The 14359-nt window shown below is 45.0% G+C and overlaps 1 protein-coding gene across 1 annotated transcript in view; it reads left to right on the top strand.

Moving 5' to 3' along the window:
* LOC134535742 (retinal rod rhodopsin-sensitive cGMP 3',5'-cyclic phosphodiesterase subunit delta) overlaps positions 1 to 10235 on the top strand; it is a 71048-nt gene extending 60813 nt beyond the window's left edge. The window contains exon 6 of the mRNA XM_063374974.1: positions 9886 to 10235. Coding sequence (XP_063231044.1) covers positions 9886 to 9967 — 82 coding nt within the window. The 3' untranslated portion in view covers positions 9968 to 10235. The remainder of the gene's footprint in view (positions 1 to 9885) is intronic.
* Positions 10236 to 14359: the final 4124 nt, after the last annotated feature.

The following is a 14359-nucleotide window of genomic DNA, read 5'->3' as shown; positions in this document are numbered from 1 at the left end:
TCTAGTCACGAATGCACGTCCATACATTACGTAAACGGAGCGACGAATTCTTTGATCAAATATTACAGTATATTTTGCTAAGTTTTCTATTTGTTGGCATTTACCAAAATAAATATTTGTTAAGAGCTGTTATACATTGCATTCACTATTTAATGTTGCATAATAATCATGGGTACGCTAGTCGCAGTGCTGTGTGGAAATATTTTTTTTTGGATCCAGGCCGGACGCTAAATATGCAGTGTCTAAATATTGTTCTCAAAAAATATCGCGTGGTGGCGTACATGGAAACAAAACGTTTTTCACTACAAGTAATATGTGGAACCAAACAAAGTCAATCAGCTTGTATTTCTTCACAAAAATCTAAAAGCTATTAACTGTAGCTATTAATGTTATGTGCAATACCTTAGCTAGCTTACCAAAATCTTAAATATTTATGTAAATAAAAATGATTTTGTCTGCATTCTATACATATGTATGTACACTTATGGTCCATGCCTCTATTACATCAATTTTAATCACAATGTAGTTCTCTTTGTTTTCTTTTTTAATTTATGTATGTAATAATCGGGCAAATATAATCTGTATTCTTAATCGGTTTGGAACATCGGCTGAATTTGAATTTTTTAGTGAATCGTTAATCGTAATTGGTAACCGGTTTTTCAATATCAGTACATCCCTAGATGATTGTTTGCAATGATAGAATAAGTGGTAAAGAGTTTGTGAGGGGAAGCGTAAAAAAATAGGGAGGCAACTGAGGGGGAAATTAAGCAAAACCAAAAATATCTGGGGAAGTATTGGCGCAGGGATACAAGAGATGTTGGCAGAAGAAATATTGTTTCTTCAGGAACTCAAAGGGCACTGAGGTATAGATACAGTGCCGAAGGGGCTGAATGGTGATGGGATGGGCAATAAAGATAAAGCAGATATGTTGGCCATACACAACCTGACAGTATCTCAGGAAGGGACAGGGGAAGTGCAAAGGGGAATGATAGAGAGTGGGGAAGGAGGAGATTAGGGAGATAGTGAATGATGGAAAGAAAGTGACTGGCAAGGATTTAATGGAAATGTCATGATAAAATAGGCGGTGTGCCCATGGTATAAGAAAGGAGACATGTCAAGTTTCAGACTGGTAAACCTTGACACGTGTCACGTGTGCAACTACTCGTCCCCCCCCCCTCTCCAAGGCTGTGGTGCTGCATGGTCACCATCCCAGTACACGCCCAGCTGCCTGACCGCGAACCACCGAGACTTGCCTGATCCCCTCCCTTCCCCGCCTACTTGCATGTGGTGCTAACACTGCCACCCTCCTCCTGGCCCGACAAGCAATAAAAGAGATAGCAGAAGCTGTGATTACCAGTTCCCACCTAACTGCCTACCAACCTTGTCACCTCGATACTTGACGCCTTGGCTCGTGTATCCTGTACCCATCGGAATGGCCCGCACTTAGGACTTGCGATATTCAGCTACAAGAGCCAGCTGTCGCGGCCACACCTGCCTGTTGCTGATCATTACGTCATTTTATGGGCGCCCTGGCTCGAAAGGTAAAGGCTCTCCGTTTCCGGACATGTCAACCCAACTATCTGCAGATGCCTCTTCGTGGCTAGCACTGCAGAAAGTCTTCGAGATCGTCGCATGCACTTACGTCTCCCGTCAGTTACGTGTCCTTTAACAGTTGGCACTATCAAACTTTCGGTGCAACTGTCAGTGAGTATGAAGGAGGCCAGATCAGTGATTTGTGTTGGTCACAATAAACGGCCTTGCACCGGAACCTGTCTCGATGAATCACTTGCCGACTGGAATCTTCTGCATGCTGTGGTGGTGAACCCTGCCACATTAATATTCCTATAAGAGACTCGGTCGTGCCACCCACGCCTCGGCTGTGCCGCCTGCGAATTGGCCAGCCACCTTGTGACGAGATGGCCATTGAGATCCCGATGAGTGCTCTCTTCCTGGGAGCTCCAGAGTAGAGGAAGGCAACACATCTCTACCTCACATCAGCAATAGGGAAGATAATGGAGCAAATAGTGCACAAGTATGTGGTAGGTGAAATGGACACCCACTACGTACTTCTTTGGGTGCAGGTTTTGTAAAAAGGTTAGTTCACGTAAACAAAACCCACCAGCCAGTCAGCACCTGAAACTATAGGAAAATGTTATGTGTACATTCAAAAAACTTGTTCCCCTTATTAGTGTCAAAGCATGTCATTTCAATATTTATTTAATTATTTTTCTACAAGGCATTTGGCTTAGTTAGCCCACTGCTTTCATGGGCTGCTATCACACATTTCCCGTCCAGATGCTGCGTTAACAGCAGCGACCGGTAACCACCAATAAACTACGCCCCTTTTCGCTCTCTGCACACAGCCGTGGTGCCAGCTTCCACGAGTGTGAGCACATTCAGAGACTGCCCCGAGTCTTGCCAGTCCCTGCAGTTGGCATGGTTGACGACGTGCGTGCGTAGAGCAGCTCCCACTTTGCCTGCCTGTCCTCTTGGTTCCCTCGTGTGTTCCCTGCTGTCACTCTGATGGCGCTCCCAGGGTCCACCCTTCCTGTTGTCCAGTGCGGTGAGCCACCCCACCCCTTCAGGCCTCACTGGTTCATGCTGCGTGTGCCGTCTACTGGTCTTCCACCCTATTCTTGGCTACTACGCAAATCTGGAATCACTAACCCTGTTCAGGCAGTTTCTCTGTAACCTGGAGAAGGTTCACACCTACGGTTCTTGGTTGCATGCATTTTTGAAGTTTCATCTAAGAGAAAGAGTGATGTAGTCTTGATTGATAGGGAGTTAGTTCCTTCTTGTTTGTTATTCTCATCATATATTGACTATTGTGATTTTTTGTAGAGTAGTCTTCACCTTTCTTCAGCTATTCTCTGCTTTCGGCACTCTTCAAGGATGAAGCCAAAGGATTTCTCCCAAAGCGCTAACGGGAATTCACAAAGAAAAACAAAATCCTAAATCTTAATTTTTTTTCATTTTTTTTATTTTTTCAGTATCATTTAGTTAGGGTTTTTTTTTTTTTACCACTGTTAAGTTTTCTGTTGTGCAGTAGGGTTTACATATAGGAGCTTGCAGTTCCTTTTCGCTTTTCTTCTTCTTCCCTTCTGGGCTGCTTTATTTGACTCCTTCGTGGACTCTGGAGATGCACGGCATTGGGCGGCTTGCTGTCCCCAGGCCCTTCACTGACGAGCCAGCAGCGCTGCAGCACAGCAGCTTGCTGTCCCCAGGCCCTTCACTGACGAGCCAGCAGCGCTGCAGCACAGCAGCTTGCTACCACAGGCCCTTCACTGACGAGCCAGCAGCGCTGCAGCACAGCAGCTTGCTGTCCCCAGGCCCTTCACTGACGAGCCAGCAGCGCTGCAGCACAGCAGCGCTGCAGCACAGCAGCTTGCTACCACAGGCCCTTCACTGACGAGCCAGCAGCGCTGCAGCACAGCAGCTTGCTGTCCCCAGGCCCTTCACTGACGAGCCAGCAGCGCTGCAGCACAGCAGCTTGCTGTCCCCAGGCCCTTCACTGATGAGCCAGCAGCGCTGCAGCACAGCAGCTTGCTGTCCCCAGGCCCTTCACTGACGAGCCAGCAGCGCTGCAGCACAGCAGCGCTGCAGCACAGCAGCTTGCTACCACAGGCCCTTCACTGACGAGCCAGCAGCGCTGCAGCACAGCAGCTTGCTGTCCCCAGGCCCTTCACTGACGAGCCAGCAGCGCTGCAGCACAGCAGCTTGCTGTCCCCAGGCCCTTCACTGATGAGCCAGCAGCGCTGCAGCACAGCAGCTTGCTGTCCCCAGGCCCTTCACTGACGAGCCAGCAGCGCTGCAGCACAGCAGCTTGCTGTCCCCAGGCCCTTCACTGATGAGCCAGCAGCGCTGCAGCACAGCAGCTTGCTGTCCCCAGGCCCTTCACTGATGAGCCAGCAGCGCTGCAGCACAGCAGCTTGCTGTCCCCAGGCCCTTCACTGATGAGCCAGCAGCGCTGCAGCACAGCAGCTTGCTGTCCCCAGGCCCTTCACTGATGAGCCAGCAGCGCTGCAGCACAGCAGCTTGCTGTCCCCAGGCCCTTCACTGATGAGCCAGCAGCGCTGCAGCACAGCAGCTTGCTGTCCCCAGGCCCTTCACTGACGAGCCAGCAGCGCTGCAGCACAGCAGCTTGCTGTCCCCAGGCCCTTCACTGACGAGCCAGCAGCGCTGCAGCACAGCAGCTTGCTGTCCCCAGGCCCTTCACTGACGAGCCAGCAGCGCTGCAGCACAGCAGCGCTGCAGCACAGCAGCTTGCTACCACAGGCCCTTCACTGACGAGCCAGCAGCGCTGCAGCACAGCAGCTTGCTGTCCCCAGGCCCTTCACTGACGAGCCAGCAGCGCTGCAGCACAGCAGCTTGCTGTCCCCAGGCCCTTCACTGACGAGCCAGCAGCGCTGCAGCACAGCAGCTTGCTACCACAGGCCCTTCACTGACGAGCCAGCAGCGCTGCAGCACAGCAGCTTGCTGTCCCCAGGCCCTTCACTGACGAGCCAGCAGCGCTGCAGCACAGCAGCTTGCTACCACAGGCCCTTCACTGACGAGCCAGCAGCGCTGCAGCACAGCAGCTTGCTGTCCCCAGGCCCTTCACTGACGAGCCAGCAGCGCTGCAGCACAGCAGCGCTGCAGCACAGCAGCTTGCTACCACAGGCCCTTCACTGACGAGCCAGCAGCGCTGCAGCACAGCAGCTTGCTGTCCCCAGGCCCTTCACTGACGAGCCAGCAGCGCTGCAGCACAGCAGCTTGCTGTCCCCAGGCCCTTCACTGACGAGCCAGCAGCGCTGCAGCACAGCAGCTTGCTACCACAGGCCCTTCACTGACGAGCCAGCAGCGCTGCAGCACAGCAGCTTGCTGTCCCCAGGCCCTTCACTGACGAGCCAGCAGCGCTGCAGCACAGCAGCTTGCTGTCCCCAGGCCCTTCACTGATGAGCCAGCAGCGCTGCAGCACAGCAGCTTGCTGTCCCCAGGCCCTTCACTGACGAGCCAGCAGCGCTGCAGCACAGCAGCGCTGCAGCACAGCAGCTTGCTATCACAGGCCCTTCACTGACGAGCCAGCAGCGCTGCAGCACAGCAGCTTGCTGTCCCCAGGCCCTTCACTGACGAGCCAGCAGCGCTGCAGCACAGCAGCTTGCTGTCCCCAGGCCCTTCACTGATGAGCCAGCAGCGCTGCAGCACAGCAGCTTGCTGTCCCCAGGCCCTTCACTGACGAGCCAGCAGCGCTGCAGCACAGCAGCTTGCTGTCCCCAGGCCCTTCACTGACGAGCCAGCAGCGCTGCAGCACAGCAGCTTTAATTCCTCAGTATTTTCTAAAGCACCAATGAGGAATCTTAAACGCATCTACCAACAAAGGTCTTTTATTTAAGGACACTAAAGAAAGAGCAATTATCTTGTGCCTCCGTTAAAGTAAAAATTTTTTTTTCACAGGCCAGTTTTCATAGTTCAAAAGTTCTATATTTTTTTCTCTGAATGTTGCTAAAACAACGTATTTGGGAGTAAAACTGCAGCCACTGTTCCATACAGTGAGCCACTATTGTCCCCCCCCTCCCCCCCCCCTGACTAGGCCGTTACTACATAAAAAATGCAATACATCTCCGAGTAAATGCCAGGAGTGGGCTAAAGTGAATAGCAGAGGAATCCAAATTATGTCTACGTGAATAGCAGTGATGTATAAAAAAAATTATTGCAAACCATAAACTATTTAAATTTATTATATTTATTTTACCACATGTGACCATGCGCCAACTAACATACGAAAATGATGATGTACAGGGCACATGGATATTCAAAAAAGAAATTGCACGTAAAATATAACCAAGTTTAAAAGTTATTAGCTTGGACCAAAATGAGAGAAGGGTAAAATGATCATACACATTATCCGTATCAAAAAGAAGGGCCCACTACGTAGAAGCAAATGACTATAAGATTAAAACTACGCAAAATTTACAATACAGGATTAATTTACAATAAAAAGGTAAAGTTTATAAAGTTTGTATTATAAGTCCTGGAGCGAAGATATGCAAAATGACAAATTTAAATCCAGTGTGCTTAAGTGAAATTCACTTCTTATCTTTTTATTAGGCTGGCCAGCAGAGTAAATTTAAAACAAAAAATTTCTCGAAAAATAGTAGTGAAAATCGCACACTATCCTTAGACTGCCAAAGGATGTGTACTATGCTGTAAAAGTTCTACGATTCAAGTAGAAGACGTTCAGGTACAGTGACATCACTCAGGAAGCATTCAAACAATCAAAGGCACAGACACACGGGTAAACTGCAGCACGAGAAGGCGTAGCCAAGTTTTAAAACGATGATCCACTTACTTGTAGTCCAGTGTTGTTAGCGTCATGTAGACTGTTGCATGGCCCGTCTTCTTTTTTCGTGCTCACACTTAAGTATCCTTGAGTTTCAATGCATGCGAGTAGAGCCAGGGTGAAGTCAACTTGGCCCACACTTCCTGCCTAACATGCAGACTGAAGAAAAATATGCATGCCACCCAGTGAATAGCAGATACGCTAGCTCGAAGAACTCTAGTATGGATGCAAAGTCATAAACGCCCCTCAGTAGTTTCACTCGCGCTGCGCGGACTAGCCGCGGAGCAATGCGTGCACTCCGGCGCGACTGTCAACTCTTGCAGTCTCTCTCCCTGCCACCGCTGGGCTTCAGCACTGGTGTCGCAGTCACACGAACAAGACATCTGCACCCCAACCAGATAATTGAAAAATATAAAAAATAAATATTACAAAGGACTGATATAAAAAGTTATCAAACTTGCACTCTAGCCAGTCGGTGCTATTGGCAACACTAGATTAACAAATGGTGCAAGTTCAGAGGCGAAACAAAATACAATGGTAAATAATTTAAATTAAATTGCCAACCAAAGATTATTATTAATAAAAACAAGGGAAACTAAAATATGCTGAAATAAACACAACTGCATAAACAATAAAGAAAGTAGCCTGTGGCATGACAATTCCATATATTTTAAACAAAATTTTTGTTATCTTTATTGTCATACTTACCAAAATGCATTAACGCACTGCTTTAGCTGTACTACTTCCCATTACAATTATTACACTACCTCCAACTATAGATAAAACTGATGGAATGTGTGCTGGATATAAATTAAAAAGATAAACTTGCATTGAGTATGTTCACTTCAGAGGTGGAAGTAGTGTTACAATATAAAAATTAAGGAATACCAACTCTCATCCAAGTTATTATTTTGGTTGAGAAGTTTTTCCAGAGGAGAGAAGTCCCTCCTTTCAACTGTGACGCTCCTTAATTGGCTTATTGCGGAAAGTATACGTTTACTTTTGAACCATTGTGACTGATCACTCACCGTTCGTTGATCTGAGCTGCGGTGTAGCGCGGCTTCCCACTGGCTGGCTGGCTGGCTGGCTGGCTAATTACCAGGGCTTTAAGAAGACCGAGTTGACGTTTGTTTATCACAACAGCGCAAATTCTTCCCGTGAATCTACAGTCAAACTTCATTATTACAAACCTGAAGGGATCATAATTTTAGCACTTTGTAATAACGAGAGTTTGTATTAACCGAACTATTGGGATATCATGACAAAAAAAAATTGATTGAACTTTAAATGCCTATATTAACAACCATAAAGAAAATTATATACACTGTTGGTAGTGTAAGCTGGCTTCACTACTTGCATAACAATTTGTAAACACTGAAGAAAACAAACACAATGCAACACTTACAGAATAAATCATAATACAAACTTCAATAAACTTGCATTCATGACACATTTTCTATTCAAACATTTGGTTTAAAAAAAGCATAAATTCTGGTTTACACTATTTTTTTCTTATAGGCATTGTTTACCACATTACAAAGCTTATCAAGGGCCAGTACTGATCAAGTATTGGTTGGGCAGTCTGTATCCAATCTTTAACTTTGGTCGTATCTACTGCTGCCGACTCCCCACACATAGTTTTGCCAACAAGATTGTTGCGATCCTTAAACCGTTGTAGCCAACCATTGCTGATCTTGAAGTCTGAAATTCCTAACCTCAATGCTAGGTAGTCTGCCTTCTTCTGAATCATAGGTCCAGAAATAGGCAAGTTTGCTGCACACATTTTTTCAAACCACTGCAACAATGTAGCTTCCATTTCTTGATGTTTTGGGCCTCACATTCTTTTTCTTGTTGATAATTTGCACGAACTCGCAAAAGCCGATTCCATCTTTAAACAATTTTTTAGTATTGTCGACAACGATGATTGCGGGATGTTAAATTCTCTCGCAATTTCAGTTTTCGTTCTCTCTCCATTGTCTACTTCTTCAATAATTTTAACTTTAACTTGCAATGTAAGGTGGTTGCGTTTACGTTTCGCAGTCATATTACAAAACAACTCACACTCAAAATTGAGGTTAAGACAAACGTGCGTGAACAATGGAAAATATCAGAACTTTTTTCCATAGATTGTTTTAACTTCTACGTATGTACACTTCCGACGACTAATATTAATAAGGTATAGAGTACTTTCCTTTTCGTTTTCTGTTTACAAAATGGCATCTTTTCTAGTTTAGTTACTAACATCGCAACTAGAGTTGAACTTTTCATCTTGTTTTTCGACCATTTTGCGCTGTAGGATACATACATCTATCTTTGGAGACACATTTGTTTACATGATGGTTATGAAGACGTGATTTACTTTAGACTTCGGCTGTGAAATTCATATTAACTGTTTACTTATACACGTTAACAGCCACTTGAGGGATCAAAACAACTTCATAATTCATATTAACCGTATTTCGTATTAAAAGTACTGAATAACATAGGAAAGCATACCTTATTTTCTGGGACTGTGAAAATACTTCGCATAAACGGGAATTTCGTACTAAGCGAATTCGTATAAATGAGGTTTGACTGTATTTTGAATATTCCTCATCGCTGATTTGCTGTCCGTGTGCTTCCTCTCTTTCCTGGCCATCTCTCTCGCCTCCTACATCATTTACCCCCCCCCCCCTCCCTTTTTACTCCTCCTCTGCTCTGCTGACCTGCTAATCCTGTCCACTGCAGCTGTTTTGAAGGTCGACAGCGGCTAGCCGCGCATGGCACACACACGTGATGCTGTCGCTGGTCGTGTTATGCTACTATAAGAAAACGTTCGTTTTGCGACTGGTCACCTTCCCTGTCTGCACTCGCGCTTCCGTGGACCTCGCCCTCTGCTTACTGCCAACTGCGTGTTTCCTCATCGTTACTGTCCCTAACCTCTAGATAGTCGGTCATATTGAACCAACCATTTGTATAAAAACAAAACACATTCCTTGGATCTGTAATCTTACTAAGTTAAGTATCTCTAATTTTTAGGGCAGTGTTAATATAAATTACTCATTAGTAAATATCCATCTATTTTCTAATAAACAGCATAAAAAGAGTGGTCTGTTGTCAGATTTGTAAAGCAGATTTTCGCAGAAATTAACATTTATCTCTGCAGGTCTAGGATATCTTTTCAACTACAGCATGCCTGCCTGTTAAAATATTTCTTGATTAATATAACTTCTCACATTCTGGTGAATAATAAAACACTAACTCATACATTCAAATGGATTTGAAACAGACCACTACTCTGAGCATGTAATGATGCTTCATTAAATTTAACCCATTTTTTACCGTCCAATGAGGAAATGAGACGTTTATTTAGTGAATTAAAATATTTAAATATTTAGGTACATTGAAATGCGCATTATTCAATATCGGGACATTCCACATGGGAGACTCAGTCGTACATGTAGTTGCACTTGTCAGTAATTAAAGTGTACAAGCATGTACAGGAATTTTTTGGTATCATTGCATTAGACACCTTGAATGTGCTTGCAGTGGCAATGTGTTGCTGCACAGGTGACATGTGCTTGCAGTGGCAACGTAGTGATCGAGACCAAGTTCTTCGATGACGACCTCCTCATCTCCACGTCGAGTGTACGGTTGTACTACGTGTGATGAAGCACAGGCGCGGTGTCACCCAGCACCAAGTAGCAGCAACGCACGTCTCACCAACCATCACCAAGTGCTAATTGAAGACTTTACCTGTGTGGACATCTCACCAAGTTATACTAAAGCACACATGCATTCAAACAATGTGCAGGTGTAGATGTCAGTGTTATAATTTATAAAAAACGTTCTATGTTTTGTATTTCACAAATAAGCTAGTGGATTTCTGGAGACTTCTGTTATTTGTTACAATAAAGTCAACACCATTGACACATAATTCAGTGTGAAATGTTTGTTAAACCATGGGACTTATTACTGGTTTCTGTGAGTCAAGCTTTGTTACAACAAATCCAATTTCAAGTTATATTTCAAAAGATTTATAGTTCTTGCTTTCAAAAATAACTGTAATATATAACATGCAGCTTTATACTATTTTTATTTCCTTTATCTCAAATATAAATATTTTCTATTCCTACCCTTTTGACACTAGTTTGAAAACAGTTCAGTTAAAAGCAAATATGTTCATAATTAGCAAAATAGCAATTACATTTGAAATAGTCCACTATGTTAGGCATGTGCAGTTTAAAACATTTTTATAAGAAAAGATACTGTTATGAGTGGGTGATTTTGTGTTCGAAGTACAGTCCAATTAAAAGAATCCACATCTATTTTTCACAAATATTTATGCAAGTTTTCTGCACTATCTTATTTTTTTTTTTTTTTACATCCTCCATCGCCGCAAATTATTCTCACAGAATCTGCATGAGTATGCAGCTACACAGTTGTTCGTCTGTTTGCCATAGTGCATAGTGTATAATTCTGAGGTTGTAATTACTATCAAAGAGTTTCTTGCTTTGGAACCTAAAATGTACCTAACAGTTAGGTGTTTCTAAATTTTGAGAGAAACTTCAATATGCAATTCCTATTAGTGCAACATGTCTATCATAAAATTTACAATTTATGCCAAATTTATAAACTACACAAGAATGCAGGATGGAAATGTTGAATAACTAATGTTCAATTACCCATTTGAAAACTATGTATTGACGTTAGGGGGGGGAGGGGGGGTTCGGATATACTGAAACTGTGTAACTTGGGCGCGACCACGTGTAGGGGCATGTGGACCCGGCCGTAGACTCCTGGCTCGGGCCGTGACGTGACCCGTGTGGGGACTAGGCTCGACTCCCCCTTGCGCAGTAGCACTAGTCCCACACGCCTCGGGACTCACATGGCTGCTCAGTGAAACTCACACAAGTCTACGGAAAGCTCTTTATTGATGTCCAGCGGCATAAGGAAATAAAACGTTACATAAGTAATTACGTGAAAAGAGAGTTATTAACTGATACACAGAAATAACATGCCAACAGAAATATTACACCGGCTTAAAGGCTGACCAGGTCACCTCGTGGCCTGGCCTCGAAAGTTCGTTGCGTATTAAGACAAAATAAAATATCCAACCGGATTTAAATAATTATGTTAAAGAGCCAATCTCCCGGGGTAGACCTCGACCTGACGACCAGCCATACACCGCCCCGACAGACTCGTTCCCGTCTGACCCGGCAGAGAACATACCTGCACAGAGTTCCCCTCGAACAGTGACAGACAGATATAGATGAGCCCACACTCGGGGGCAGCAACCCAAGCAATTGCCCACCCAGTATTAAAAACCAAGTCAGGACAAGGACCCAGGCTTCTGCTACGGACGAGCCACGCGGAGCAACCCTCGCAGAGATCGAGCAGCTCATGAACAGACTGTTTCCATGGCCTGTGTCCCGACCCAGGCGTCTCGAACGCCCCGATCATAGGGCAAGAACCCGAAATTACCGAGGTCTTGGAGAGTAACGAACCAGGTACTTCAGTCGCCGGAACTGAGCTGTTGGTGTTACCCCCACCCCCTCCAACTTCCCTACTGGGCAAGGAGGCAGCCGCAGCAGCGGATGTCAACTCGGGGAAGCCGGTAGTGGTGCCAGCCCCATGCCCCGCCACACCCAGCTCCACCAATAAACAAATTATCGTTCCCTTTATACCACCTGAATCAAAAAACCAGACTATTGTTAACATTTTACAGGCCACTGCTGAGAATGGAGAAATCTTATTATTGGACCATCTCATCCCTGATCAGAAAAAAAAGCAGTCAAAGATCAATGTCATAATTTTCTGGTATTTACACTAAAATATTAGGGCACACACACTGAATGCAGTATAAAATAAAACTTTTGGTTAAAGAAATCAGTAAGAAGTCACCCTTGACAGTCATTAGGCCCTTGAATGCAGATCATGCAAGACCATATACAAAAGATTTTAGATAATGTTGAAATCGGAGCCTCTACCTCCAATTTCAGCTCTCCGTCATTTTTAGTGCCAAAAGGTAAAAAAAAGAATACATAGTAACAGATTTTAGATTTCTTAATAAATATATTTCTACAGAATGGTGGCTTTACTGGACCTTAACTCTGCTTGTCATTGGTTTAACAAAACAAAATATTTTAGCATTTTTGATCTCAATTATGCTTACTACCAAATACCGCTTACAACATAGTCAAAACCCATCACTGCCTTTAGTGTACTGTGGAATTTGTACCCACGTACTTACTCGCTTACTAGATCTAATATAAAGAACATTGTTGCGGCCAACTCCCAATTCAGTCCTACCGTGAAACCCTACTCATCCGACTATCGGGCCTAGTTGCTGTGTGTTATAGCTCCTGCCAACCTTCGCCAGACCCCGTGATCACTCAGGAGGTGAACCTACAGTCTCCTCCCCAGTGCACGCCACAACATCGGGGCCCCTGTATCACATGTGTCAGTACGTCTACGGCGGCGTCGATGGTCAAAGAGTCACTGTGTTTGCGTAGATCATCGGCCCAAGCGTGGATCACTGGACTCGCTGCAATTATTTATTTATTTACTTTGGGCAGCGATAGAATTTTATGGGTTTACAAGAGCTTCCAAATAAACCGTTTTATGTGCATGGTTTTTACATAGCATAATTCCCTGTTGCTTGTTTTGTTAGCTTGAACACTGTGGTGGATGCCACCACACACTATTAGCGTTTATCGTCGTTAACACGCGCTGTGGAGCACAGTCACGAATGTAATCGTCCTAATCAGGAGACACCGTTTTATTTCGTAGGGCAAAAGTCCGCCCTAGGCCGTGTTCTGTTGTTTACTGCCTGGTGGCGGCATCACGAACTTCCACCGTGAGGGCTGTGCGAGGGGAGCCTTCTGCCAGTGGGATCCGGTGCTGATGGGGTGGGGACTGGGCTTTACCGCCGCAGAAGACATAATCACTAGGACCTAGGAATTTTTGTTTTCAACACTTGGTGTTGAGAATGGCATGCCTGAGCTTAGAAGGACTCCTTTGGTAGGGGCAAAAGTAGAAGGCCTCTATTTCATGCTAAGATGCACTTCCTTCAAGCGAGAGATGTGTACACATGTTACGTATGCACGCACCAGAACTGGGATCGGGTAATGCAAAGTTACTGGTGTCACAAAATGTTGGATTTCCAAAGTGCAGACCGAACAGTAACGATTTTGGCGGATCTCATTACAATCACATGGCTCTGGATGTGCTTTACACATAACCAGATCTCCTACTCTGTAGGGATTGGTCGAACATTTGTTATTATATTTTCTCCTGCTTGCCTCATGGGCTAAGTTCAGGTTTCGGTGGGCTCTTTTAAGACTTATCTTGACGTCGTCCGGGCCTGCGGCCCCTTTGAGCCCGATACGACACCGCCCAACCACCATCTATATTCAAACCTCCCGCTCGTGCGTGCGTGTGTGCGTGTGTGTCTAGCCCGGCAAGAGGGCGCTTAGAAGCAGTGCGGCGATCCCTAAAATTGCTATGTTAATATTAATTGTAAGCCTTTTTGTTGTTTTCATCCATCTTCGCCCCAGTGCTGTGTAGTTTACTTGTGTTTCTTTAATTTAAATAAGTTACCTTAAATAACTATAGACGTTGCCCGGGCGGACCCGAACAGGCACGGACTTGGACGAGGATAGGAATGCTTTTATATGAATTATCATTAAATAAGTAAATAGTAACAAACTTTCCATTGTCAGTAATTTTTATATATTTTTAATGTTTATCTGTAATTTACTCAACTTTCGCCGGGGCACGGAGTCGTAGAATACAGTAACGGTAATTGTGTTGGCGCGAAGGGCGCCATGTTGCCACCTGCGAGCGATGAGCTCAGCCCAGTCCATCTTCATCACTGACCGAGAGCAGACGCGCCAGCACCCCGGGGACTTCACCTTTGTTCTGCACTGACCAAGTAATTCTGTCTCGTTAAGTATTTCTGAATCTCTTTCGCTCGTCATCCTCGGGGCAGCTCTCGGCCAGCGGGCTGTTTAATTAATTAATTGTCTCAGTCGAGTTTTTTCATCACCGTGTAATAAG

This window comes from Bacillus rossius, chromosome 10 (assembly GCF_032445375.1).
Source record: "Bacillus rossius redtenbacheri isolate Brsri chromosome 10, Brsri_v3, whole genome shotgun sequence".
Taxonomy (NCBI): domain Eukaryota; kingdom Metazoa; phylum Arthropoda; class Insecta; order Phasmatodea; family Bacillidae; genus Bacillus; species Bacillus rossius.
This window is presented reverse-complemented; position numbering and strand designations above follow the sequence as displayed.